Below are 27,028 nucleotides of genomic sequence, written 5' to 3' on the forward strand. Positions count from 1 at the left end.
TCCATCAGACACTCCCATAAAGGACTACATTTAGGGCTTTATTCCTCTACACTACTGGAGTGGCTAGGAACAGTTTATTTTCCATTAAAATACTTCTTCCTTTCATATGTCATGCTAATGAAAGCCTGTGTGAATTTTACTGTACAGTAAATACAAGAGTTGTCCTTTTTTAAGAGAGTCATGAAGGTAATGCTGTTAGTTTTATATATATATATATATATATATATATGTGTGTTAAACATATATATGTTAAACATATATATGTGTACAGATATATATATATATATATATATATATATATATATATATATATATATATATATATGTGTGTGTGTGTGTGTTTGTATATGTAATATAAATACATGTGTGTGTGTGTGTGTGTGTGTGTGTGTGTGTATGTGTGTGTGTGTGTGTGTGTGCATATATACATATATATATATATATATATATATATATATATATATATATATATATATATATATATATATATATATATATATATATAAAACATGATGTATATAGCAAATTTTTAAATCAACTCCCATTTATTATTACATTTAAATAAATACAAAACATAGGAGATGATTTCCTTATAAGAATGTATGCACATGAATTTAAACAATTGTGCCTATTCTGCTAATATGTAGAAGATAACAAAGGAAGAGCAAACTTGATGTTTTATCCGAATAAGACATTTAGTGCTCTAAACTAGTGGATTGTGCTTCTGATAATACTTGCAGAGCACTTAATTCTTTTAAATTACTTAGTAACTTAAAATATAATGAATTTTAGTTTATGATATTACAGTAAGTCACCTAGCTTATACTTCAAAATTCTGCAGCTGAATAAATTACATTTGATTTGCAGAGAATGAAAGTTAAGTCACATATCCTAGTTAGTTAAATACATAATGTCACGTAAAGATTTCTTCAGCTTCATTGTGAGTAGAGGCAAGCTGCCATAGGGTGATGCTTCATACATATGTCTTCAGTTTCCAGGCACCTCAGTGATGACTGGATGAACTGTTATAGGTAGTAGAATGTTATTACTGTGTGCCGTCTTCTGGCAGGAAAAAAAACATCTTGCATAAGTCCCCATTCTACATGGGTCTATGTCAGAAGCTTGAGTTTTTGAGAAACTCGAAATGCATATTGTTGAGATGATATGATCGAGTTTCCAAAATTTCGAACTTCAAAAAAACAAAAATCTATCTTTTTTCTATGCTTTTGCAGGGGTCAGGCCACTCTGAACCTCCCTCACCCCCTGCATATTGTATATACCAACTCTGAGATCGCACTACAGTGGGGAAAAGGGTAAATTCCCAGATCTGCACTGTAAAGCAATTTCCATTCAAAAGCTTTGAGTTTTAGGAAACTCGATCATATCGTCTTGACAATATGAATTTGTAGTTTCTGAAAACTCGAGTTTCAGTGTGGATCGTCTACATAGATTTGAGTACTGATAATTGAACAACTCAAATATCCTATCAAGTGTGCATTACCAAAGTCAAACTTGGCTACTGGAACTGTTCACAAGACTTTTAGTGTCTGGAGAAAGACTGGACACCAGTGATAATCAAGAGTATCGCAACAGGTTGTAATTTACTAGAAGCATCTCCCTAGTATTCTAACACTAAGTATGCTATAAAAAGGGTCTCAACCATATGTCAAAATAAGCAACCTATGTGCTCATCTGTTTGTAGGACGTATTACATGTGTGTAAGTGACAGTGAGTGATAGCCATTAATTATGTGCACGGCTGCATATGTCTGCTACATGGTAGAAACAACATGCCAGAGCTCTATCAGTTCACAAAAAAATTCTAGTAAGTCTGAATAGCTGCATTTACCACTGTCTATCTAGAAGATTCCAGGTAGAGAGTAAGTTATATGGCAACTGGTACTATGTTACGCGAGCCACATATTGATGAGTCACTGAGTAAAGATTGTAGAAAGTGCAAAAAAATTAAAGTATGGATCCATTGCACATAAAGTACTGCTGTCAAACCTGCTGATGACCTTGCATTTGTGATTTGCACAGCTAAGTAACAACATTGCTGTTAAATTGGGGAAAAAAGCATCATAGGTTCATAGGTTGGTACTAGGCTATCGGACCTAGGGCCTATACAAGCCTAGCCATAACAGTTCCCTGGCTATTTCTTCCCACACTATTTACTTCCCTTATATCCCATGATATTAAAGTGTTTAAAAAGGATGGAAGCACATGCCCTATAGTTACAATCCATGCATATCAGCAAACCATAATATCTGCACAAGTACGTTTCCCAACAATTTAGTAACACCAACCTCCCACCAATGGAAACCTCCAGCACCAGAGCCCTTCATCTGCATTATATGCAAATGAACCCTTCCTCTACTGTTATGGACAAGGTGGCTGAACTTAATTGAAATTATCCCTTTCTGTGACAGCAGAGCATTGAATAAGCCTGGTGCATTATCATCCACACCTTACACAGCTGTTGCAATGTGCCATAGCCCCCATATTCAGCAGCAAATTGTGATATTCAACAAAATGAGAGGGACAGAGGGTCAAAAGTCAATATAACATGTTCAAAATTACATATTACTTAACTCACTAATTACCTAACTTACTTAGCTGGTACTGAAAAGGGTCCAATGGAATCAGTGCTCTTCCTCAGCTAACAAATTCAAAATAAAATAAATAATGTTGATTTCTGAATGACAATCTTTCAAATATTGTTTTCAGCTCTGTATCCTCTGTGTTAAGTAGTTGGTTGTGTTAGTCAGAGGAGCATAGTTTACAATACAGAAGGAGATTTTTGTAAAACGCCAGGACTTACTAGTCTAGGGTGCAGTTTGCCATCAGTGTGTATTTGTCCGGATTCACATTTACAGGAGTGTTTAGCAGTTGCTTTACAGTGTTTGCAGGTTAAGTAGACATTGTGCTAGGAACATGGGATTAGGTAGGGGAGAAGGAAAAGTAGAGGTTGTGTGAGGAACATGGGATTAGGTAGGGGAGAAGGAATTTGTGAGTTATCGTTGTTTGCAGCTGCACTATGGGAATTAGGCTTTCAGTGCATAGACCACATCTCCAGTGTGAATGCGTGTGTCTGCTTGTGCATGGTTTAACAATAGCAATATTTTGCTTTTATGGATGGCACTACTAGAAGGACAATGGGCAAGCAAGCAATACCATGCACGCCATCTTTATTTGATTGTGCACAATGTTTATGAATTATGTGGCCCATTGGTTTTACTGCTAGTTACATGACTGTCACATTGCTGTTTCCCAGAGTGCTGTACCCCTGTACTCAAGCTCATATCTCAAATGCTTGTTGCAAACCATAAAATATAACTACTCTGCTTGTTTCTACAGAGCAGACAATTATTTAAAGGTATCTTTATCAGTCTGAAGAGTTTTTCTGTGGAGGTTTTGGAACAGGCCATTGCTTATATATACTTTGATATTAGAGTTTATTTTTGATATACTTTGCAGCCAGTAGCAGCCTCCTCCACCTCTGTAAAGAAATATTCAGGAGAACAAAATCATTTTTAAAATTTCAAAAAGTTGACTGCTAATCTTCAGTATATTCTTTGTACTTGGCATGTGCTACATCTGAAGATGTAATATGACAATGTAATAGGTCATGTTTCACATTTTATCTCGTATTCTGCATGCACATTCCAAAAATCACATTGTCTACTCATTGACTTCCTTGGAGCTGTATTCTCATAACTGACCCTGCTGGGCCAGTATGGTCATTATTGTAAGCAGTGAGGGCCAATTTTAGTATCACAACACATTTTTGGGGGGAATGTGTTTTTTTTTTTTTTGCTGTAAATGAACTGTTTTGTTATTAGAGGTTTATTGATGAGATGCTAATAAAACATTTCAAACATTTGACAGGAAATGCTGATGAATGCTTGTAACCATTGTCCTGTACCGTAATACTGCTGAATGAAAAACTATATGGTTATATTTCTGCAACAACTAAATTTAAAAGACTAAAACAGTACGGTAGTGTCATCATAGCTGATTAAGGCTGATTTTGTTTGTATGATCTTAGTATGAACAATTTTTTGTTTCTGCTGATTAAAAACACAACATGGTGCATGTGAAAGAGGTCTCACTTATTCATCCATTTACAGCCTTTGTGAAGGCTTGGGTCAACCCCAGGTGGTATGTGTGCTCCAGGGTCATTTTTTTAAACTACAGAGTAACTTGTTCTTGCTAACCACTTGTGGTCAGTTCATACATATTCTAATAATGTCACTGTACAAATGCACAAAAGATATATAGATGAACAAACATCAGCTTGTGCATTACACCCTCAGTGTAGGCACTACCAACCCTTCCTTCTAGCTAGGTGCAGCTATGTAAGGGTTCCTGAATCTAACAGAAAATGGTACATGTAATATAGATCAGTCATTCTGCACCTAGTTATAACTGTTTATGTTTGTGTACTAGCTGGAGCTGAGCAGCATATTCTCACTTTAGGTATTGGACACTGTTATCCTATGTTAGTTCAGTAAACTGTATTAATATAAAAAGGTAGTAGTTCATGGACTTGTGTACAAACTGTATTGTTTGTCTCTCTGACATTGTCAAAAAATTAATAATTTGAGCTCATTCTAGAAATGTAAAGTAATTTATATTTGTAAAGGTACATTGTATAGTGACTGCTGAATTTATATTTTTAAGGTATTTTTTCACCTATCTTCTGCCACACAGAGCACCATATGAATTGCAGCCTTTTTTGAATAAAATCATGAATTCCACAGGTAAGAACTTTATTTTGATAAATTATTTTAATGATTATCAAAATGGCATTTTTTAAATTATTTTTGCAACAGATACAATCAAGCAACACTACACATTCATTTCATGATGATATGGGGATATAACTAATCCTGAGTGGCAAAAAATTGTGTCTGTAGCAAATGGGTGCACAGGAATCATAAAAAGGCATAACTTAATCACAGAATTATTCTTTTATTTGCAGGTGATCTGTTGTATGATATTGATGAAACCAATGATGCATTTGATGAAATTTTGCACCTCTATAAGTCTGGGCTCTACTTTACAAACACTTTCCAGCACTTAAAAGGTAATGAGGCTTTTTTATACCAAAAAAATTAAAGCAATGTACGCATTTTTTTTTCATATTAGTCACTGGCATGTAAAAGTTCATGGCTTCTAACTTAGTTACTAGACATGAAGTCAAGGAAGCCATTAAATACACTAGCTCAGTTTTCCTGTATGGCTGAGTGACTTGGTCAGATTAACAAAGTAGGGAAATGAAGGTTTGGGGAATCAAACCCAAGATGGCAGAAAGCAATATTAACAGCTCCTAGCCTAAGTCCTCCCTAGTAGTTGCCAGACTAGTTATAAACTTAATATAATATCCATAGTAACAATTATGACACGATTACAAACTACTAACATGTAGTAACAGTAATAAACTATTAATAGGTTAAAGCAAATTGCATTTATAGAAAGTAATAGTCAATTTTCACCCACTTTCAGTTTACAGTTTGTCAGTCTGAGTAAAATCTAAAGCTATAAGTTTAGCTTTTCAGTGGAATGCGTTTTTTTTTTTTTAGTTTGGACATACTTACTGGAACTCATTATTTGGCTCTTAAAGTTGTAGAAATCATTTTACTTTAAACTTCTTGAATGTGCAGGCAGACTAAAGAAGTTTGTAAAAATTGAGCCTGTGGCTTAACAGGATTTCTGACAATCATTCCCTTATTTACTTACAAAACACAAGAAGTACCAAACCATAGGCAGTTACATATCATCTTTGGAATTCTATGGCATTTTATGGAAAAATAGTTTCATTTCTAAAGTTGAATTAAATTGTAACAAACATGAACCTGAATTGTATACAATTCTCTGAAGACTGACAAGCAGCCGCGTATGAAGTTTTCTTCCTGACTGCCTGTGGTTATAAGTTTCGATATAAGATGCAACAAAAATGGCTGAATGAAGTCTTGGTTGTAGCAGTTACACTTCATGCAAGGCATTGATTTGCTGTTGGTTTATTAAAATAACTGACGATTCACAACAATAAAAGCCATTTAGTGTAGTGTTTGAACTTTTATGAGATGTCTTTCTGTTGCAGAATTTGTTAAAAGGCTCAGATTTCTGTATAGTTAATTGACATCTGATTTAAAGGTAGTCATTTTATCTGTTGTATGTCTTCTGGACCACGACACATGCTATGTCATTAAACATGCAAAGTGTGTTACAGCATGACTGGAATGTATGATGCTTTTCCAAAATACTGTGTCAGGAACTTACATTTTTTTCCCTAATAAGTTCTTCATTTTATCATTAAACAGTTTGTTGCATTTAATTGCAGGGGGCTGTTTGGCCAATCTGCAAAAAGAAGTTTTAAGGAGAAGAGCAGTTTTCAAGATTCACTCTTCTTCAGGTTTTCGGTCTTTTTTTTTTTTCCGGCTTTTCTACAATTGGCATTGGAACCAAAAATAATACTTTGATTTTCAAGCAACAAGTTAGATTTAGTAAAGTTAAGAAAAGTTTTTTTTTTTTTTGCAATTTATACAAATATCAAGGCAATATAATTTGAATGAGTTAGAATTGCAGAGATTGAAATGTATGAATTATGACAACTTTTTTTTTTTTTGATGATAAGGCTGATAGTATGGTCATAGTGTGAAAATGCTTTTACTTGCAAATGCATCATAGGATAAAGAACACCCATAAAGTTACCTAAATGAGAACTGATGCATAAAGTGTTATAAATCATAATCACCAACCCTCTTTTCCCGTTTTTTTTTTACATGGGGTCAGGGTGTCACATCAACTGTTGGCATCTTTCTTGATTCAGTGTCACTCCCTTAACATTTTTGATGGTCCTGCCTGACTGTCACAGGTCTTATTTCATGCAGCCTATATCTTTGCTGGACTTTTTGTCCCGCATAAATCTTCTTCACCAGATTGTCTTTGCTTTCCTGCACATGTGCCCAAATCACTGTAATCTGTTCTCTTTGACCTTCTCTGCAACTAGAGCTACTTTGCCTTGTGCTCTGTATCTTCAGCCTAATCTGTGTTGACATTGCAGCCTTTGCTGACCACTGCTTGCAGCCAATTGTGAGCACTAGTGCTTCATACTGGGTGCTGAAAGCCTCACCGGGGATGTCTTTTGCCATCTCTGATTCTATCTCTATGTCCTTTCCTTACTAGCAGGACGTCTACCAGAACTACACGTTCAAACGTCTTATGTGTGATCATGTGACTGCCACTCCTGGTGAACTATATGTTAGCCATTGTCATTCCATTTGCCAGACAGAAGTCTATGATGGCTTCTCCTTCTTTATTCCTCTTTTTCCAACCATATAAACCCTCATATCATGTTCTGTCTTCACAGATATGAGCATTCGGGCCCCACATTAATTAGGTCCCACACCCCCTGCTAATTATGTATACTAGCTGATTGCACATTATCAGGGGAGAGGACATATTCCCCAACCCCAAAAATTGTGGGATCTCACATACCTGTTGACAATCTGCTTAATTAGCCAAATTTTGTTGACTAAGCATATGTCAACAAAAAAACAATTTAACTAAATTCATGTCTCACACACACACACACACACACACACACACACACACACACACACACACACACACACACACACACACACACACACACACACACACACACACACATTCATGCACAACATAGCTTTGAGCACAGAGAGTATCATCTCATCAAACACAAAACATTCATACAATCCAGGCAACAGCTGAACTTCACTACAACTTTATTAATGGCAAGGCCATAGTCTCGACTATTTAATAATGCTGTAAAAATATATTAATAGAGTACACACAGCTGGAGTAGTCAGCCTAGTATTCTCCACCCTTGTAAACTATGTCCAACTTTCAAATTATACTAACCTTCTGGGACCTATAGTTTTTTATGTAGCAATTTCACTTACAAATAGTGGTATTCCCCTTGTCTGTGTTATTTCCTGTAGAACAATTTTCACAATTTACTTCTTTTTCACTTGCAAAGTTTCTGATATTTCACTTCCATCCTGATTTCTGCCCTATAAGTAGTACATAACAGCTTTTGTTTGTTTTTTATTTTCCTCAGCATTCCTTATCACCCCAACCCACATAATAGAGTTTCACATACCTGTGGTTTGTGAGCCAGACAAATTGTTTCTGCAGAGCAATGGTACCCTGTAAGGTTTAGGCTTGCTCCATTTACCCTCACTATACATAGGATCTCTTTGATCCCCTGTCCTACCCAAATATACCACCCACTTTCTCCATACACTGCATTTTCCTTTGTGATACTTTATCTAATGACATCCCAGTCTGAGCATGCTTCCCTCCCTTCTGCTTTCCTTATGCCCATCCCTTTCATTTACTTTATCCAATGATATCCCAGTCTGAGCATGCTTCCCTCCCTTCTGCTTTCCTTATGCCCATCCCTTTCATTTACTTTATCCAATGATATCCCAGTCTGAGCATGCTTCCCTCCCTTCTGCTTTCCTTATGCCCATCCCTTTCATTTACTTTAACTAATGATATCCCAGTCTGGGCATGCTTTCCTCCCTTCTACTTTCCTTACAATAAACTCCTCCTCACACCTCTTCGACCTACCATGCTTCTCCATTTCTCTCCCTACCATACAGTTTCACCATCCTTTCTCCTACCACTACATTTCTCCAGTTCTTCTGTCTTAGCATTCAGAATTTTCATCTACTCCTAACTCAGTATTCCTTTCCTGTCCATTCCCAAACTATAATATTTCCTCAAAGATCAGTACAAAGTATATCTGAACATATTCATTCATTACTTCTTTCCTTACTCATAGCAACATTACACCTGCTCACCTCATAATTTGCTTTTCCACTCCCACATCCTCATACATGCCCAGTCTGTTATCCTCTAAATGTCTAGTCAAAAACTCGTACATCTTTTCTCTCCCTCCCCAAGTCACCTTATGTTTCATATTTCAGGTATCTGGAAAATCCAAATATAAACTGTCACATTTCTTGACCTAAGTCACCACAGTTATTCATAATATTGAAAGTCTTACCTTTTTTCTACTTTAACTCACTTTGTGCACCCTGTTGGTTTAATTTTTTTAGCTTTCCTGAGACATCTTTCTCTTTATTTGTCTCTTGCACCTGTGGTATACATACGCTTCATTGTTCTTCCTCTTTCATTTAATTTAATCAAACTAACCAACATGTACAACAAGTAGTTAAAAATCATTTCCCCTGTTTAAATCCAAACCTTCTCCTACCAGTTGTGCCAGAATAAAAGTGCCTTTACCTGTCTTTTTTTCCTCACTTTTATATGTCTCACCAGTATTTAAGTTATCTGAAAATTACTTAGTGAAATAAGCATGTGATTATTTATGCATTTATACATATAAACTTTATAGAAGTATAAACAGTGATCAGACTCACAGTGGGGTTACCTGTGGGAGTGAGTGTGTGTCATGATTCAGCACTAAGCCCACTGCTGTTCATACTGATCTTGGACATTAGTAAACAGGTTGGAGGGTCAGATCAACAAACTATTGCATGCAGATGATGTGGCATTGCAAGCAGACTCTGAACAAGAGCATCAGCAAATGATAGGGGATTGGAATGTAAAACTGATGAAAAGCACATGGGATGAAACTGGGTGCAGACAAGACAGTTGTCTTGGCAATAAATGAAGGGAAATCAAAAGAAGCTGAAAACTGAGGTAGAAGAGAAAACAGTGGAACAGATTAACAGCTTCAAGTATCTGGGAAATGTGGTTGAGGAGAAGGGAAGTCTGAATGAGGATCTCAAAGCTAGAATCGGAGGAGCTGCAGCCAACTGGGACAGAGTGTCGGGGTTACTGTGTGACAGAAGAATGCCAAAGAAGCTGAAAACTAAAGTATACAAAACAGTGGTGGGTGTGTGGTCCAGACACCTGAGCAGTGAAAACAGAGCAACTGAGGAAGCTAGAGATGATGAAGATGAAGTGCCTCTGATGGATGATACGATGCACACTGTGGGACAGAGGAAGAAATGAAGACATCAGAGCAGACGAAAAAGTCACCACAATTGCAGAGATGCTCAAACATAATAGATTGCTGTGGCTCGGTCAGGTGTGCAAGAAAAGCAGAAGATGATTTGGTGCAGAAAATTTGAAAAAACGGGAAGAAGGCAAAATGAAGTAAGGATGTCCAACCAAGACTTAGATGGATTATATGAGAGACCTGCAACAGTCAGGCGTTGTGGTTGAAGAAGGTAGGGGAGTGGCGCTAAATCAAGAGAAGGTAGAGGAGTGGCACTAAATCAAGAGAAGCTAGGGGAGTGGCACTAAATTAAGAGAAGGTAGGGGAGTGGCACTAAATCAAGAGAAGGTAGGGGAGTGGCACTAAATCAAGAGAGGTGGAGACAATGGATTCAACATTCTGACCCATGTAGAAAAATGAGAAAAAAGGGGTTGATGACACATACATCAAGTATAAATGATTTTGTTACGTATGATTGGGCTTACTTAATGTTGAATAGAATGCACAGACAAAAATAAGACTGAATATACATAATTTCAAATTACTTAAACATTGAAGAGTGAAACACTGATAAAGGAAAACAAGTTCCTTTCCTGATCATTACACTAAACTGTCCCCCATAATACTAGCTTCCAGTTTGTCTGAATAGTAGCAGTGTTATTTTTTTTAAGGTATCATGCAGGGTTGGGCCCCTGACCCCCCCCCCAGTAATTCATGCTAATTCTGCTGTCACCCCAACCCTGACCCCAAACTGTACTTAAAAAAAAACTTTCCATAACACTACCACCACAAACCAACCCACACTACAAACAAGATCTAACCCCACACACACACACACACACACACTTGTATGCAAACACACAACACCTATACCCTTACCTAACCCTTACCCAAGTCCTATCACCCAAAGACACACAAACATACTCTGACCTCTTCTCAATCCCCAGTTGCCACTTTTGAATTAACAGTACTTTGATATATCAGACGTTCGACTGTCTGAACATTCAACAATCTTGACCACCCCCAGCATTTGTCAAAGAAATCAATGTTTGACAAAATGCACTGTATAAAAAAATGTATATATATATATATATATATATATATATGTATATATATATATATATATATATATATATATTCATATGATTGAAACTCATTTTTCAAGACAAAAATCATGAAACCTTGCATTCCCGAATGGCAAATTTTTCCCAGGGTAAGTAAACACTTATCCAACATGCCCTTTATGTAGTTGGAGGGGGGTGTGATGGGTGTAGCACCCCCTCACCTAGGTGTGTTTTATTTACTACAGTGCATGTTTTGGTTAAGGCTGGGCAAGTGTTTACTTGCCCTGGGTATATATATATATATATAAAATTAGGAGTTTCACAGTATGGAAATGAGAATAAAAAGACTTTAACAAGGTTGTGGTTCTTGACGTTATGTTGTCTCAGGGCAATAGAGATGATTGCCTTTACACTGACAGAGGTAAAGCTGAAAGTAAGAATCAAACCTATAGTAACAGTTTAAGGTTAGGACTTGGCACGGAGAATGACTATGAGAAAGGAATCAAGACCAGATATGCACTGGCATTTGACGGTATTATTGGGACATGCAGAAATGTGTAAATGAAGGATAGGAGAATAGGGAGGTCATGACATTAAAGAATTCTGTATGAGTAAGATTCATCCAGTTTATATTGTTAGAGCTTTCACTCTGTGATAACTTAAATTTCCTGTAGTGGAGGCACATGGATATATACAAATGACACCTTAAGGACAACTATCCACTTATGATATGCTAATGAGGTCAATAAAAAGGCTGAAACATGCATATCCACATTTAGTGGGGTTTAGCTTTATTGGCCTGAATGTTACCACAAAGACTTAAAAAGTAAAAAAAGCCATGGACATTCAAAAGCCACGTAGCTGAAACATTGGATGTCTTTAAGGGGATATTTGCATATATCCCATGGACCTCCACTACTGAAGGTTTACGTTATTACACAGCGTTTGTTTCTGTGTCCTTTTTACCCCGTGGTTTGGAGTTTTTACAGTTACGTATGTAGAATTATTTCTGTGATGAAACAATAAGGCATAACATTCCAGGAATTACTTTACACTTTATGGCTCTGGATTTTCATAAGTTTGTGGGGTATTTGTTCAACAGTGCATATGTGATTATATTAATACCATGACTGTGCTCTAGGGAAAATGTGTATATTTCATTATATTAATACCATGACTATGCTATAGGGAAAATGTAGGAATGAAATTATAGAGATTAACATGATGATATTCTGTTTTAAACTGACTATTCTACCATGACAAGTTGTATAAATGATATTTATTTTTAACAAGGCCAATAAAGAAGGTTTTAAAAGAATGAAGAGTCTATTTATGGGCATCCAGGCTTGTGTAACTGTATATTTATGAAGCACAAAATTTATGAAATGTGATGGATAAGTATATAGAGTACTTTTCATATGGAGTACACAAACAGAAATCAGTAGTACTTTAAGCAGTAACAGTGATATATTTACAGTTTTGTAATCTGATAAATGAGTATGTGTATCGTGTTCCATTTTATCCTGGTTTCTACTAAACTGATTAGTCATGGTTTTGCACTAGTACATCTGTTCTAACCTCATATGGCTCAGCAAGAAAATTTAAGTTAACTGCATATTTTCCATATTTTCCTTACATAGGGTATGAGATTATTTATGTATTTGTTTATTTATTGTTATTTTGAATTTAATTGAAGTAGAGCATTGATTCCATATTTCAGTCTCGGCATGGGTGATCATGTAAACAGAACATTAATTGCATACAACAAAAAATGTTTTGGATCTTTTTATAGGCTATCAAGCATATGAAAATGTTGCAGTCAAGGATGAGCCAGACTACAAATGCTGGCCCTCCTACAATCTGCAGGGGTGTTTATTATCGGTCCACAATGCAGAGGAAGCTGCTGCAATTTGCAATTCCCATCCAAAATGTCAGTGTTTTGTTCTGACAGCGCAAAGGACATGGACAGGTAAGTACATTTCTTTTCACTGAAAAATAGTACTCTACAGGTAACAATGATATAACATTTTGTTAATATTAACTAGGGTAGAGTTACTTCTTAACTTGGTACATACTTCATTAAATATTTATAGAGAAATGATGCTCAGCTCATAACATGTAGCCATTTTACCTGGCAATGTCATTTAAACGGTAGTAAAACATGACAACTGTTTGTGTAAGAAATCCTCTGCCTATAAAAATATTTACCTTTCACTCGTTCTTGTTTGGATTTTAAATAATAACGCATTTGTTTTACGGATGACAGATATGACCTTGTAAATTATAATGTAAACTGGAATGTACACAGTACTGGCATGATATTCAGTTAAAGCTGTAACAGGTTAAAGTAAGATATCAAACTTCATTTCCCAGGTCCTTTTGTTAATGTTGATATTGCATTTAGACTTTAAACCTTATTGTTAAACAAAATGGAGCATATAAGAGAATACAGAATACTTCCAAATAAATCATGTGCATTCTTTTGCACAGACAGGGATTTAAATGTCAATCCTTTCAAAAACAAATCTTAAATTTTTAACTGCTCTCTAAAGTAATGCTTATTTATGAATATTTTTGAGAAGAATAATGTCACAAAAGTGAATGTCTGAAAACTTACTACTAATAATAGAAAGAACAAAGATACACAGTTCATGGATCTGGAACCTCTAAACAGGATTCCCTCAATGTTTACTAGTAAGAAGAATGACTTTCTCCAAGTTATTATATATCATTATATATCTCTCTCTCTCTCTCTCTCTATATATATACATATATATTGGACAGTGTTGAAGAGTTTTACCAAATATCTCTGTATTACTTGATTGTGAAAGAATGAAACAAATATATTCACTGGTAATATTCTATTAATTGAGTGGTAATAAAAGAATGAAACAAAATTGCATAGGATTTTTTTATTGTCACTGTCAGTTTTATTAATAAGTAGATCTTTTACTGCAGATTCCATTCTATGCCCTACAGGTTTTTGCCACAGCAAGAAGGTATATATATATATATATATATATATATATATATATATATATATATATATATATATATATATATGTACAGAGAATGTGCTTACGGAAGCCATCTTAACAGATGTGCAACTAGTGTGGCATATCTAATAATAATAATAAAAAAAACAAAAAAAAAAACAAATAAAAAATGTGACTGTGAATACCTCTTATTTTTAGACTTTAATGAGATGAGACTACTTCTACGGTATTTGTTGTATGGAAATCACCTTGCCTTACTTTGAAATGCTTTATTTAAATTATTTTTCGTATTTGTTAATTTTCAGTTATTAGCTGTACTTTTTACCTCCATGAAAATTACTGTTTATTGATCACCATTAACTTGGTCAGATTTTTTTTCTGTTTCTACTCTTTATTTACACTTTCTCACGAATTATTTTCTCATTTGTTTCTTTAAATGATTTAACGTGTTACATAAAAATTTATTTTACTGTTTTTTAAATCATTTTGTATAATTATTTCTGAGATCCCTTTTCTGCTATGCCTTGTTTTAATGCAGACTGTCACTAGTCTGTCGTCTTGGTAAGAAGGAGCCACTGAACTACTGAGACATAATTTCATCTTCTTCTCCTTCTTTTGCTTTTTAATTTTTCTTCTCCATCCAGATTTGTTTTCTTTTTTCTTAGAAGATGCCATCTGCTCATGTGGGCTGAACTCCCTGTTAATTTGTGAGGTTATCACCTAACACAGAACATCAGTACTTGTGCTTGAAAAATGCAGAGAGTTAAACGTGCTATTAAACAGGCCTTCACTGAAGATTGTATATTATAGAAAGTGCATACCACAGGAGCACTGGTTCCTTTGTTATACTGTTACACAAGCAATAATGCCCAATAGGGTGTGTGTTACTGTATAATTATACAACGACCCCCCATTAATATTCCAAAACGTGCATCAGCGTGCATGTTATAAATCAGACTTATACTACTGGAAAAAGGTCCGGTCGCCCAGACTTTTTCCATTAGTATAATTTTTTTTTTTTTTTTACAGCAATAGAGGACGCAAGATCTCCGTTGCTTTTTAGACACTGTCTCGCTATGTTAAAGGAGTTTAGCATAGCGAGACAGCTTTAAAAAAAGTAACGGAGATCTTCCTTTCTCCAATTCTTTTTTTAAAGCTGTCTCACTATGTTAAATGGGTTTAACATAGCGAGACACTCTGTAAAAAGCAACGGAGATCTTGCTTTCTCCATTGCTTCCACCCACAGCTCTGATGTACTGCATAAGCGTATGCATGCGTAGTACATCAGAACTGCCGCAGAATACCAGACAGCTGTGGACGGGCAGCACGGAGGCATTATACAATGGCATTATTTAAGAAAAGTGTTTTTTTTCTTAAATAATGTTATTGTATAATAGCAATAACCCACTTCTGGGTGTGGGTAATGCTGGATTTACCCACGGTTGTCTTTGTTTGGCCACTCGGGCTTCACCTTCGTGACCAAACCACACCAACCGTGGGTAAATCCAGAATTACCCACACCCAGGCATGGGTTATTGCTAAAATAACACCCACCCAGGGGTGTCATGACCTTTACACCCCCTGGAAGGACATTAGTTACACAGTAACACTAACCCTGGAGGGCATAATTGCATTTAGACAATGGTCTTTCTGTAAAATTGCTGTGTTTTACTTACCTATTTTTTTTTATTACTATAATTTTTGATGTAATATGGTTCCTCCACCTAATGTTTTGTATTTGCTGTAGTGTATGTAAATAGTGTTGGAGGAAATATTTTACATCCAAAATATAACCTGATAAAAATATCCATATGCATACTTCATATTTTGGTTTCTTACTTCTAAAATGTAGTGCTGTGGTAGCATTGTCGCCTCATAGTTAGACGTTGCCCATTTGATTCTCAGTTAGAGTGTCTTCTATGTGGCGACATGCATGAATGGGCGTTCCTTCGTTGAAGGTTGTTCGTTAGGCCCAACAAGCCAGCACGTAAAAATCTACTGCCAATCATTAGCGGACTGGAGTTCCGCTGTGGCGACCCCTAACCGGGAAAAGCTGAAAGATACAACTCCTAAAATGTGTGATTTGCTGCCAGTGATTGGGGATTGATGTCACTAAATAATGACATACATTTGAGTTTCAGACTTTATTTCCGTCAGGAAATTCACACTAATACAAATCCTGTTATTTAAGCAACTTTCTAATTTTATGTGTGATATTTAAAACCTGTTCATATTTTTGAGTCCTTGTTCCACTTTATTTTAGGCTTTATCTCGATTGTTTGAGCTAAGAGGTGAAGAGTTACGCAAACCTCTTTATTACTGCTGCCAGTAGTCACGTGATCTCACTCACTGTCTCACACACACACACACACACACACACACACACACACACACACACACACACACACACACACACACACACACACACACACACACACACACACACACACACACACACACACACACACACACACACACACACACACACTTGCACTTCAGAAAATGCATGCTCACACAAACCCTATCATTACAAAAACTTTGCCAGTAATTTGAATCTGGCACTATTTCAAGCCTTTGTTCCCCCATTTACTTTAGACTTTATGGCTGTCTCATACCTCTCAACCTCATAGTGTAAGAAATCTGGACAAAGCCTTACATAATGGGGAGACAAAGGTCCAAAAACTGGGACAGGTTTTAAATATTGCTCCTACAATCTTAGAAAGTTTCTAGAAGAACAGGGTTTGTGTTAACATGCATTTTATGAAGGATATGAAATCTGAAACTCAAATGTACATCATTATCATATGACTTCAGTCTACAGGTCATTACAGTGTTTTGCTAGAAAACCACAAATTTTATGAGGAACAGACCAAAAATATGAGTTAAAAATCTGGAGAGTTGAGATGTTTGGGCTATCTTGGTGGTATGCAAACCTCAACGGCAGCTGCCAGTGCTGGATTACTCTCTCTCATACACACACACACACACACACACACACACACACACACACACACACACACACACACACACACACACACACACACACACTTTTATGTTTCAAAAGAGCTGCCTAGCAAGTGTAAAATAACAGCTCGATCAATGTGACTCTCACTCTCATACATGCATATACTCACACACAGACATAAGCACACACTTTTTAAAATTTTCTTTCTATTTTTTTTCCTCTTTTTATTTTACACTCACTAAACAGCAAATGCACTGCTTAGTGAGTGTAAAATAATGGCGGACATTAATTTTCTTTCAATCTGAGCTCCACTGCAGCTTAATACGCTGCAAAGGTTTGTGGTCTAGAATCTTGTGGCAGGAGAGTGTGGCCTACACCCTTCTAAGCTGGGAATTGCTGGTGAATTGCTGCTTTATTTAAACTACTTTTTGCTGTTGTGACTGTGATTTTATGCACTTTGAATTTCTAGTACTTATGCATTTTATAGCTCAGGCTTGTTGAATCTAGACTGGTATCACCTAAGCATTAAAACCAGCTCTTCACTGAGGCACTCAATGATCTGAGGCATCCATTGCTTCCAACTAACTTTAAGTGTCTGTTTCTGCTCTTATATTGTACATATAATTTGTATTTGCATTGTACTGTCTGCTTGAATTGTCTGAACTCTTTTGTGTCACATTTTACTGTATACAGTATTAGTTCAGCTGTAGCATAGCCTAATTCTAGGATTGCTGTTTCTGGGTCTGTTTTGTAACTTCTGAGCTTCAAATTCAAGCCATCCTTCTAGGTGAAGGCTGTTCTGTACCCTTGTGAAAGGAGAGTGCTGGCTTGATCCCATCTTATCAAGGGTGACTAGAGTAACGCTCAGAGAGAGCATTGTTATTGGCTAGTTTGAGTTAAAAGGGTTATCTCTTGTTTAAGGCCTGTGTTTGCACTTGTCTGAGTGTAGAGCACCATCATGCACAGCCACATACCAAGGCTTTCCCTTAGAATCCCCAGGCTGCTGTGCGCCCCTGCCTTCGGCGTTCTAGGTTTGTCTATATTCACCTCCTGACCACTACTAGGTCCGGAATCTAGTAACCTACTAAGACTGCTGCCTCCTATACCACTGTGAGGACCTACACCATCCCTCTATTGGGAGCTCTTTCCTGGAAAGATAGAAGAAACTATATTCACCTCCTGACCACTACTAGGTCCGGAATCTAGTAACCTAACTAAGACTGCTGCCTCCTATACCACTGTGAGGACCTACACCATCCCTCTATTGGGAGCTCTTTCCTGGAAAGATAGAAGAAACTATATTCACCTCCTGACCACTACTAGGTCCGGAATCTAGTAACCTACTAAGACTGCTGCCTCCTATACCACTGTGAGGACCTACACCATCCCTCTATTGGGAGCTCTTTCCTGGAAAGATAGAAGAAAGTATGTCCTACAATTCCTGCAATTTGCAAATAACTGTTGTTAGCCTTTAACTGTACAACCCGAAGCCAGGTCAGCCAGCAGCCACACATTGCTTCTCCCAACCAACTGACCATAGGTCTCCATTAGTATCCCAGCAACCTTGCCTCTTACTGTATGCAGTAAGCCCTGTAAGCAGCCACTGTTCCAGTACCTGCTGTTGCCTCTAGGTGGCCCTCTCTTTAGATATTCCCTTTAGAAGGAATTCCTCCCCAGTAATGTCTCTATCTTACCCTCTGGTAGTCCCTTTCACCCCTTCACCTTTCTCTACTTTCTCTACTATTTCTAGCATCTGCTCACTCCTAACTTTTCCTTCTAACCTTCACATATCCCTTGGTTAACTCACCTGTATGATCTGCTCTTCACTGATTGTTTTCACCTGAAACTGCTTGTTTCTGCCCTGCTCCGCCCTCCTTGCCCAATTTCCACTTTCCTGTACTTTCAGGGCTGGCAATTCACCTTTCTTCCGGTCTTCCTGCCTGCCCCTACTCCTCCCCTTTCCCCAACCCTACTTCCTTTCTTAAAACTATATATACACCTGCCCATAAACGCTGACTCTTTCCCTTAGAATCCCCAGGCTGCTGTGCCCCTGCCTTTCTAGGTTTGTGTAAGTAGCGTGTTATTTCTTCCTGTTTCTAATTCTATGATGTGTAACTGCTGCGATATATCGTAGCTGTATTGGCTCTGTTACTGCTTTAATTTTTACTCGCCTTTGCAATCCTGTTACCAATGCTGCACTGTTTAATCAGTTTGAGTGCTGCTAGAATCGCTGTTTATCGCCAGTACGACTAATGCTGAATAGCGATAAACCTGTTGTATCTCACTGATCACAGATAGATCTGCAAGCTTGCCACTATACTTTACTGTCGGTATTTGTGAAAAAACACCGCATTGCTTGATGATGATTTGGTTTTTAGTTAGTGAACAGCGGTAGGGAATTTAGACTGCATTGCCCGACTGGGAACTGGTTTATTTTCCGTGGGCTGGTTTTCTACCCACTCCATAAATTCTTGCATTTGGGTTAATCCTTGGCAACAAGCACCCAATTAAGGTATATTTGTAGCCCAATACCTCTCGGAAGTGTGGAAGTTAGTAGCGTGTTTTATCTCAGCTACTCCACATGTGCTTAATGTATTCCCTCGCAGTTGCCTTACTAAGCTTCTGAGCACTACCTTAGTATGAATGCTTACCTTTCATGCTTCGTTGTCTTTATCTAGAACATTAAAGCAACCCCTTTTAAACCTCCTCTGTTCAGCTGTAAGCTAATACTGCATTGTTTAGTTCATGGTGAACTATTTTTACAAATTGGTCTGCTCTTGTTAATTTAGCATCGTATGTTTGCTCAGTTTATAGCTACTGCGTGCTAACTTGTTGATTTCACTGTTTCTATTTTTGGTGACTTCCATTGTCCAGTCCTGTATGCCATGAAATGCTTAGCTAAACTTGTTTGTTAGTACATAGAGACATGAAGTTTTGGAACTAGATGGTGGGAATAGAATTTGATAACAAGCTTGATTTTGTATGCTGCTGCCTGTTTCTTTTTTCTCCTCTAGGAATTGAGCCTGGCTTTGTATATTTTCCTAGAAGGGTGATTATTGTATTCATGATAGAGTGTTATTAAGGTTTTGTTCTGCCCTATATTTTAAATCTTTACCTTCTCCCCTCTTTTCCTAGCTATATTCACCTCCTGACCACTACTAGGTCCGGAATCTAGTAACCTAACTAAGACTGCTGCCTCCTATACCACTGTGAGGACCTACACCATCCCTCTATTGGGAGCTCTTTCCTGGAAAGATAGAAGAAAGTATGTCCTACAATTCCTGCAATTTGCAAATAACTGTTGTTAGCCTTTAACTGTACAACCCGAAGCCAGGTCAGCCAGCAGCCACACATTGCTTCTCCCAACCAACTGACCATAGGTCTCCATTAGTATCCCCAGCAACCTTGCCTCTTACTGTATGCAGTAAGCCCTGTAAGCAGCCACTGTTCCAGTACCTGCTGTTGCCTCTAGGTGGCGCCCTCTCTTTAGATATTCCCCTTTAGAAGGAATTCCTCCCCAGTAATGTCTCTCTATCTTACCCTCTGGTAGTCCCTTTCACCCCTTCACCTTTATCTACTTTCCCTACTATTTCTAGCATCTGCTCACTCCTAACTTTTCCTTCTAACCTTCACATATCCCTTGGTTAACTCACCTGTATGATCTGCTCTTCACTGATTGTTTTCACCTGAAACTGCTTGTTTCTGCCCTGCTCCGCTCCCCTCCTTGCCCAATTTCCACTTTCCTGTACTTTCAGGGCTGGCAATTCACCTTTCTTCCGGTCTTCCTGCCTGCCCCTACTCCTCCCCTTTCCCCCCTCCAACCCTACTTCCTTTCTTAAAACTATATATACACCTGCCCATAAACGCGCTGACTCTTTCCCTTAGAATCCCCAGGCTGCTGTGCGCCCTGCCTTGGCGTTCTAGGTTTGTGTAAGTAGCGTGTTATTTCTTCCTGTTTCTAATTCTATGATGTGTAACTGCTGCGATATATCGTAGCTGTATTGGCTCTGTTACTGCTTTAATTTTTACTCGCCTTTGCAATCCTGTTACCAATGCTGCACTGTTTAATCAGTTTGAGTGCTGCTAGAATCGCTGTTTATCGCCAGTACGACTAATGCTGAATAGCGATAAACCTGTTGTATCTCACTGATCACAGATAGATCTGCAAGCTTGCCACTATACTTTACTGTCGGTATTTGTGAAAAACACCGCATTGCTTGATGATGATTTGGTTTTAGTTAGTGAACAGCGGTAGGAATTTAGACTGCATTGCCCGACTGGGAACTGGTTTATTTTCCGTGGGCTGGTTTTCGCGCCCTACCCACTCCATAAATTCTTGCATTTGGGTTAATCCTTGGCAACAAGCACCCAATTAAGGTATATTTGTAGCCCAATACCTCTCGGAAGTGTGGAAGTTAGTAGCGTGTTTTATCTCAGCTACTCCACATGTGCTTAATGTATTCCCTCGCAGTTGCCTTACTAAGCTTCTGAGCACTACCTTAGTATGAATGCTTACCTTTCATGCTTCGTTGTCTTTATCTAGAACATTAAAGCAACCCCTTTTAAACCTCCTCTGTTCAGCTGTAAGCTAATACTGCATTGTTTAGTTCATGGTGAACTATTTTTACAAATTGGTCTGCTCTTGTTAATTTAGCATCGTATGTTTGCTCAGTTTATAGCTACTGCGTGCTAACTTGTTGATTTCACTGTTTCTATTTTTGGTGACTTCCATTGTCCAGTCCTGTATGCCATGAAATGCTTAGCTAAACTTGTTTGTTAGTACATAGAGACATGAAGTTTTGGAACTAGATGGTGGGAATAGAATTTGATAACAAGCTTGATTTTGTATGCTGCTGCCTGTTTCTTTTTTCTCCTCTAGGAATTGAGCCTGGCTTTGTATATTTTCCTAGAAGGGTGATTATTGTATTCATGATAGAGTGTTATTAAGGTTTTGTTCTGCCCTATATTTTAAATCTTTACCTTCTCCCCTCTTTTTCCTAGCTATATTCACCTCCTGACCACTACTAGGTCCGGAATCTAGTAACCTAACTAAGACTGCTGCCTCCTATACCACTGTGAGGACCTACACCATCCCTCTATTGGGAGCTCTTTCCTGGAAAGATAGAAGAAAGTATGTCCTACAATTCCTGCAATTTGCAAATAACTGTTGTTAGCCTTTAACTGTACAACCCGAAGCCAGGTCAGCCAGCAGCCACACATTGCTTCTCCCAACCAACTGACCATAGGTCTCCATTAGTATCCCCAGCAACCTTGCCTCTTACTGTATGCAGTAAGCCCTGTAAGCAGCCACTGTTCCAGTACCTGCTGTTGCCTCTAGGTGGCGCCCTCTCTTTAGATATTCCCCTTTAGAAGGAATTCCTCCCCAGTAATGTCTCTCTATCTTACCCTCTGGTAGTCCCTTTCACCCCTTCACCTTTATCTACTTTCCCTACTATTTCTAGCATCTGCTCACTCCTAACTTTTCCTTCTAACCTTCACATATCCCTTGGTTAACTCACCTGTATGATCTGCTCTTCACTGATTGTTTTCACCTGAAACTGCTTGTTTCTGCCCTTCGCTCCCCTCCCTACCCCCTTATCCCACCCACCCCACGCACCCTCACCCTTATACCTCACTTACCACTCCCCCTAAGGAATCCCACCTATCCATAACAGTGACCTCATTTGTAAAACTCCTCCCACTAATTACTACCATTCTTTTTCCTTCCCATCTCCCCCTCCATCCTACTCCTACGCTAATACAGTGGCTCTTCCCATCTAGTTTCTCTAACTTACACTTTAGTCGTAGCCCAACCTTTACTCTGACAGTTCCTTTCTCCACTCCTCACCATGTCTTTTAAAACCAAAAAAACACCATCCTTGGCCCTTATAATAAAACAAAACACAGCCAAGCTACTTCCCTTGTTCATTTTTACCTTAGTACTTACACTACCCTATCTCCTAACCTTCTATGAAATAAAATATAATTTTGACCTTAAAACCTCTTCCAAACAAACTACCTCTAATTTAATAACCCCAAAGTTCACACATTCAAACATTACTTCTACCTCTTCCTACCTCCTAGCCAAATATCACAGACTATCCCATTTCAAAACTAATAATCTCATGTTAAGGAAACTAAAATACTTAATGATGATTACTAATAAGCCACACTTAAACTACAACCCCTCTACCCTGGTAGATGGTGATATACATCCGAACCCAGGTCCTCTACTATTTCCTCTGAAGCCACACCTATTATCTCAAATTCCTCCTTCTTTCACCAACCTCTAATGCTCATTCCTTACTCATAGGACACCTTAATATCAGAAGTGTTAACAACAAAGTCACCCATCTCCACTCTCTTCTTGAATATTACTCTTTTGACATCCTATGTTTAACGGAAACCTGGTTAAAACCCCTCACTAAGGATACAGAAATCATTCCACCAGGTTATAACATTATTAGACAAGACCGTAATACTCAAGGAGGAGTTGCACTCATATTTAAGACTGAACTAAATATATCCTTAGTACCCTATGCTCCCCTAGAGAACACCAAAACTGAGCTCCTTATATCAAAGCTGCAACTCAACCCAAATAAAGCCGTTTATATTATTGGTACTTATCTACCTCCTGGAAATAACTCCATACTTATAGAAAATCTCCTTAGCTGGGCATCATCCACCTTCCCACAAGAAACTATAATACTTGAGACTTCAACCTTGACTGGTCATCAGTTAATACTAATAACCCAGTCTCTCATATTAATCTCCATGGCTTTACTCAGACAATAAATACCTCCACTAGAATCAATAAACCTAACAACAAAGAAAGTATACTAGATTGGATTCTTGTTAATAAACCACAGCTACAATATCAAACCGGCACTTTGCCAGATGACATTAGCGACCACAACTTAACCTATATCATAAGAAAGAAGAACATTGCTACTAATGCCCCTACCATCCGAACCTCTCGTAGTAATAAAAACTTTAACCCCACCCTATTTAGCACTGAACTAAATGCCTGCAACTGGTTACCTCTAAAAACTCTTCCTCTAGAAGAAGCAGTTCAATATTTTAACACCACATTCCTATCAATCCTAGATAATCATGCACCAAAAAGAACTATCAGAGTCAAAACTAAACCCGCCCCCTGGCTATCTAAGGAAACAAGGCACAAAATGCTACTCAGAAACAAATCCTGGATAAAATGGAGAACTAGTAAAACTCCCTCTGATCAACAGACCTTCAGATACTTAAGAAATAGTACTAAAAAAGCTATTATTTCAGACAAAAAAAACTATTATAGTAACCTCCAACAAGTTAATCATAATAATCCCCAAAGATTCTGGTCAACCTTGAACAGACTTCTTCATCCTGGTCAAACTATCACCCCCTCTCCCTCTGGATCCGAAAACAATTCTTCCCATGAAACTGCAAATGCTTTCAACTCCTTCTTCACCAATACCATCAATTCTCTGGCCTCCCACCTTTCCTTTGACAATTCTAGCATCCCTGCTCAAGCAGCTTCTAATCAACCTACCTTCACTCTACAACCTATCTCCACCACCTTCATCCAAAAATGTATCCAAAAACTTAAACCATGTACCCCATCGGCCGACCAACTTCCATCTGAATACCTCCAAAAGCAGCTAAGGTTATAGCCTATCCCATATCCATCCTTATTAATAGAACTATTGATGAAGGTACCATACCTGACATCTGGAAAATCTCACACATTATACCCCTACATAAAGGAGGTAACTCCAATGAATACTCTAATTACAGGCCTATAGCACTCCTGTCTCCCCTAGCAAAAATCATGGAAAAATGTGTTCACTACCAACTAATGAACTACTTAACCAAAAATAACATTCTAACTCCCTGTCAACACGGCTTCAGGCCTTTTCACAGTACTACCACTGCTCTTCTTTCCTTTACTGACTTCATAAACACAAACCGCAATAATAACATTCTTTCTTCTGCACTCTTTATTGACCTGTCCAAAGCCTTTGACATGGTTAACCACCCTCCTCATAAAAATCCTAGAATCTCTTGCTTTAGAACCTAAGGCTATCCTCTGGTTTACTTCCTATCTCACTAACAGGAAACAGGCAGTCCTCTGGGATAACCAACTCTCCTCTCTCCTTCCAATTTCTCTTGGTGTCCCACAAGGCTCTATTCTTGACCTCTCCTTTTCTCCCTTTTTATAAATGACCTACAAGCAGCTATTCCACAAGCTACATGCATACAATATGCCGATGACTCCACTCTTATTTGCTCAGCTAAAACGTTTCAGAGCTACAAACTATTACTCAAAATGTATTCCACACAGTAGAAGCATGGTTCTTAAAACGCTGCCTACTTTTAAATGCTAAAAACAAAACTCCTCCTCTTTAAACCTACTACTAGGTCCCCCACTTTAGACTTCTCCATCTCTTCTATTAATGGCACCCTAATATCAGCTGACTCCACTACCAAACTGCTAGGAGTCATGATTGACAACAACCTTACCTATGATTGTCACATCAATAATACCATTAAAACTGTAAACAGAAAACTGGGCTCCCTCTACAGAATTAGAACATTCTTAACCCCGTAGCCAAAGCTACTCTTGCCCACTCTCACCTTATTTCAACTCTTCTCTATGCCTCACCAATTTACACTAACCTGAAGAAAAACAATCTCTCAAAATTGGCTAACACATATAATAGTATTGCTAGATTTGTAACTGGCAATCAATTTAGAACCCACCACTGCCTGAACCTTCAGCAACTTCACTGGCTAGAACTAGAAAATATGTTGCTTCTTTCCCAACTTTCCTTTGTCCATAAAGCTTTCTATCAACCAAATAACACTCCTGCACTTTCCAAACTTCTGACCCCCTACTCTAACCTGAACTCACTTCGTTCCTACAGTAAACTACTAGTAACTTTAACTAAATCCAACAACCTTGCTGGTGACTCCTTTTCTCTAATGCCCTTGGTAAACACTGGAATCAACTTCCTACTGAACTTACTTCTATTCCAACTCCTGTTCTGTTCAGACAAAACTCAGAACTTACCTGAAAAAGCAATGGTTATGTCCCTGCTGTAACCCGACTAGATCCCCTACTATCCCTCCACTCCTCCCTCTCCCTCTCCTTCGTCCTTTTTCTTCTACAAGCCTTACTTCCATCACTTTATAAGTGCCAACTCTCTAATATCCTTCTCCTCCTCTAGGTGCATTTCTTTTACTGAAAGCATAGATCTTTGAATCTACTCACTTTTTGTTCTTTTGTATATTTCTCTTTTCTCTTACTCTCCTCTATAACCTTCCTATATAATAATGTGAAACAAGTGTCATTTTTTAATTTTATTGTGTGAGAATGATGAATCCTTTTATGTTATGTTAGTATTGAATCCTATGATGTGTTTCTGCATATTTGTATATCCCCACCTCCTTTCTCCTTTTTACCACAGCTAAATTTTTGTATATCATGTAACTGTGTTTATCTCTATGTGGAGCTTTTCTCCCCGGGCCTCTACTGAAAATGGAAATACTTCCAGTTGGACTAGCCCGGTTAACAAATGTAAAATAAAAATAAAAAATAAAATAGTGGTGCTGGTTACCATTGGAGGTTTAGATGCAAACATTTTGCTTGTTAAATTTTCCCTTAGCACTTAGCTTGTGGTCCTCCAGAGGTTTTTTGCAGCCCTGCTTTGCTATCAGGTGGAACACTAAGCCTAGCCTCAGAGGTACCAACACATCTCTCACCCACAAGCCATTCCTAAGTGTGACCTCTTTTTCTGATCATATAAATTTGCCTTACATTATGAATGGACAATTTCCCACAGTTTTCCCACCCAGCTTGGTTGACATGGGTATCCTGAGGCAGTGTAGCAACTGCCTCATGTTCACCGACAGCCCTCTACTCCTAGTCCACACAAATCAACATGTGAGAGATGCAACTATATTAAGAACCTTGAATCCATGCTCTC

At 37.9% G+C, this 27,028-nt stretch overlaps 1 protein-coding gene across 1 annotated transcript in view; it reads left to right on the forward strand.

Annotated features, from left to right (window-relative positions):
* LOC122804604 (extracellular tyrosine-protein kinase PKDCC-like) overlaps positions 1-27,028 on the forward strand; it is a 103,371-nt gene that overhangs the window by 68,295 nt on the left and 8,048 nt on the right. The window contains exons 4-6 of the mRNA XM_044074566.1: positions 4,683-4,762; positions 4,984-5,088; positions 12,877-13,053. Of these exons, the coding sequence (XP_043930501.1) occupies positions 4,683-4,762; positions 4,984-5,088; positions 12,877-13,053 (362 nt within the window). The remainder of the gene's footprint in view (positions 1-4,682; positions 4,763-4,983; positions 5,089-12,876; positions 13,054-27,028) is intronic.

This window comes from Protopterus annectens, chromosome 6.part0 (assembly GCF_019279795.1).
Source record: "Protopterus annectens isolate FY-2018-M chromosome 6.part0, PAN1.0, whole genome shotgun sequence".
In the NCBI taxonomy this organism is placed as follows: Eukaryota; Metazoa; Chordata; order Ceratodontiformes; family Protopteridae; genus Protopterus; species Protopterus annectens.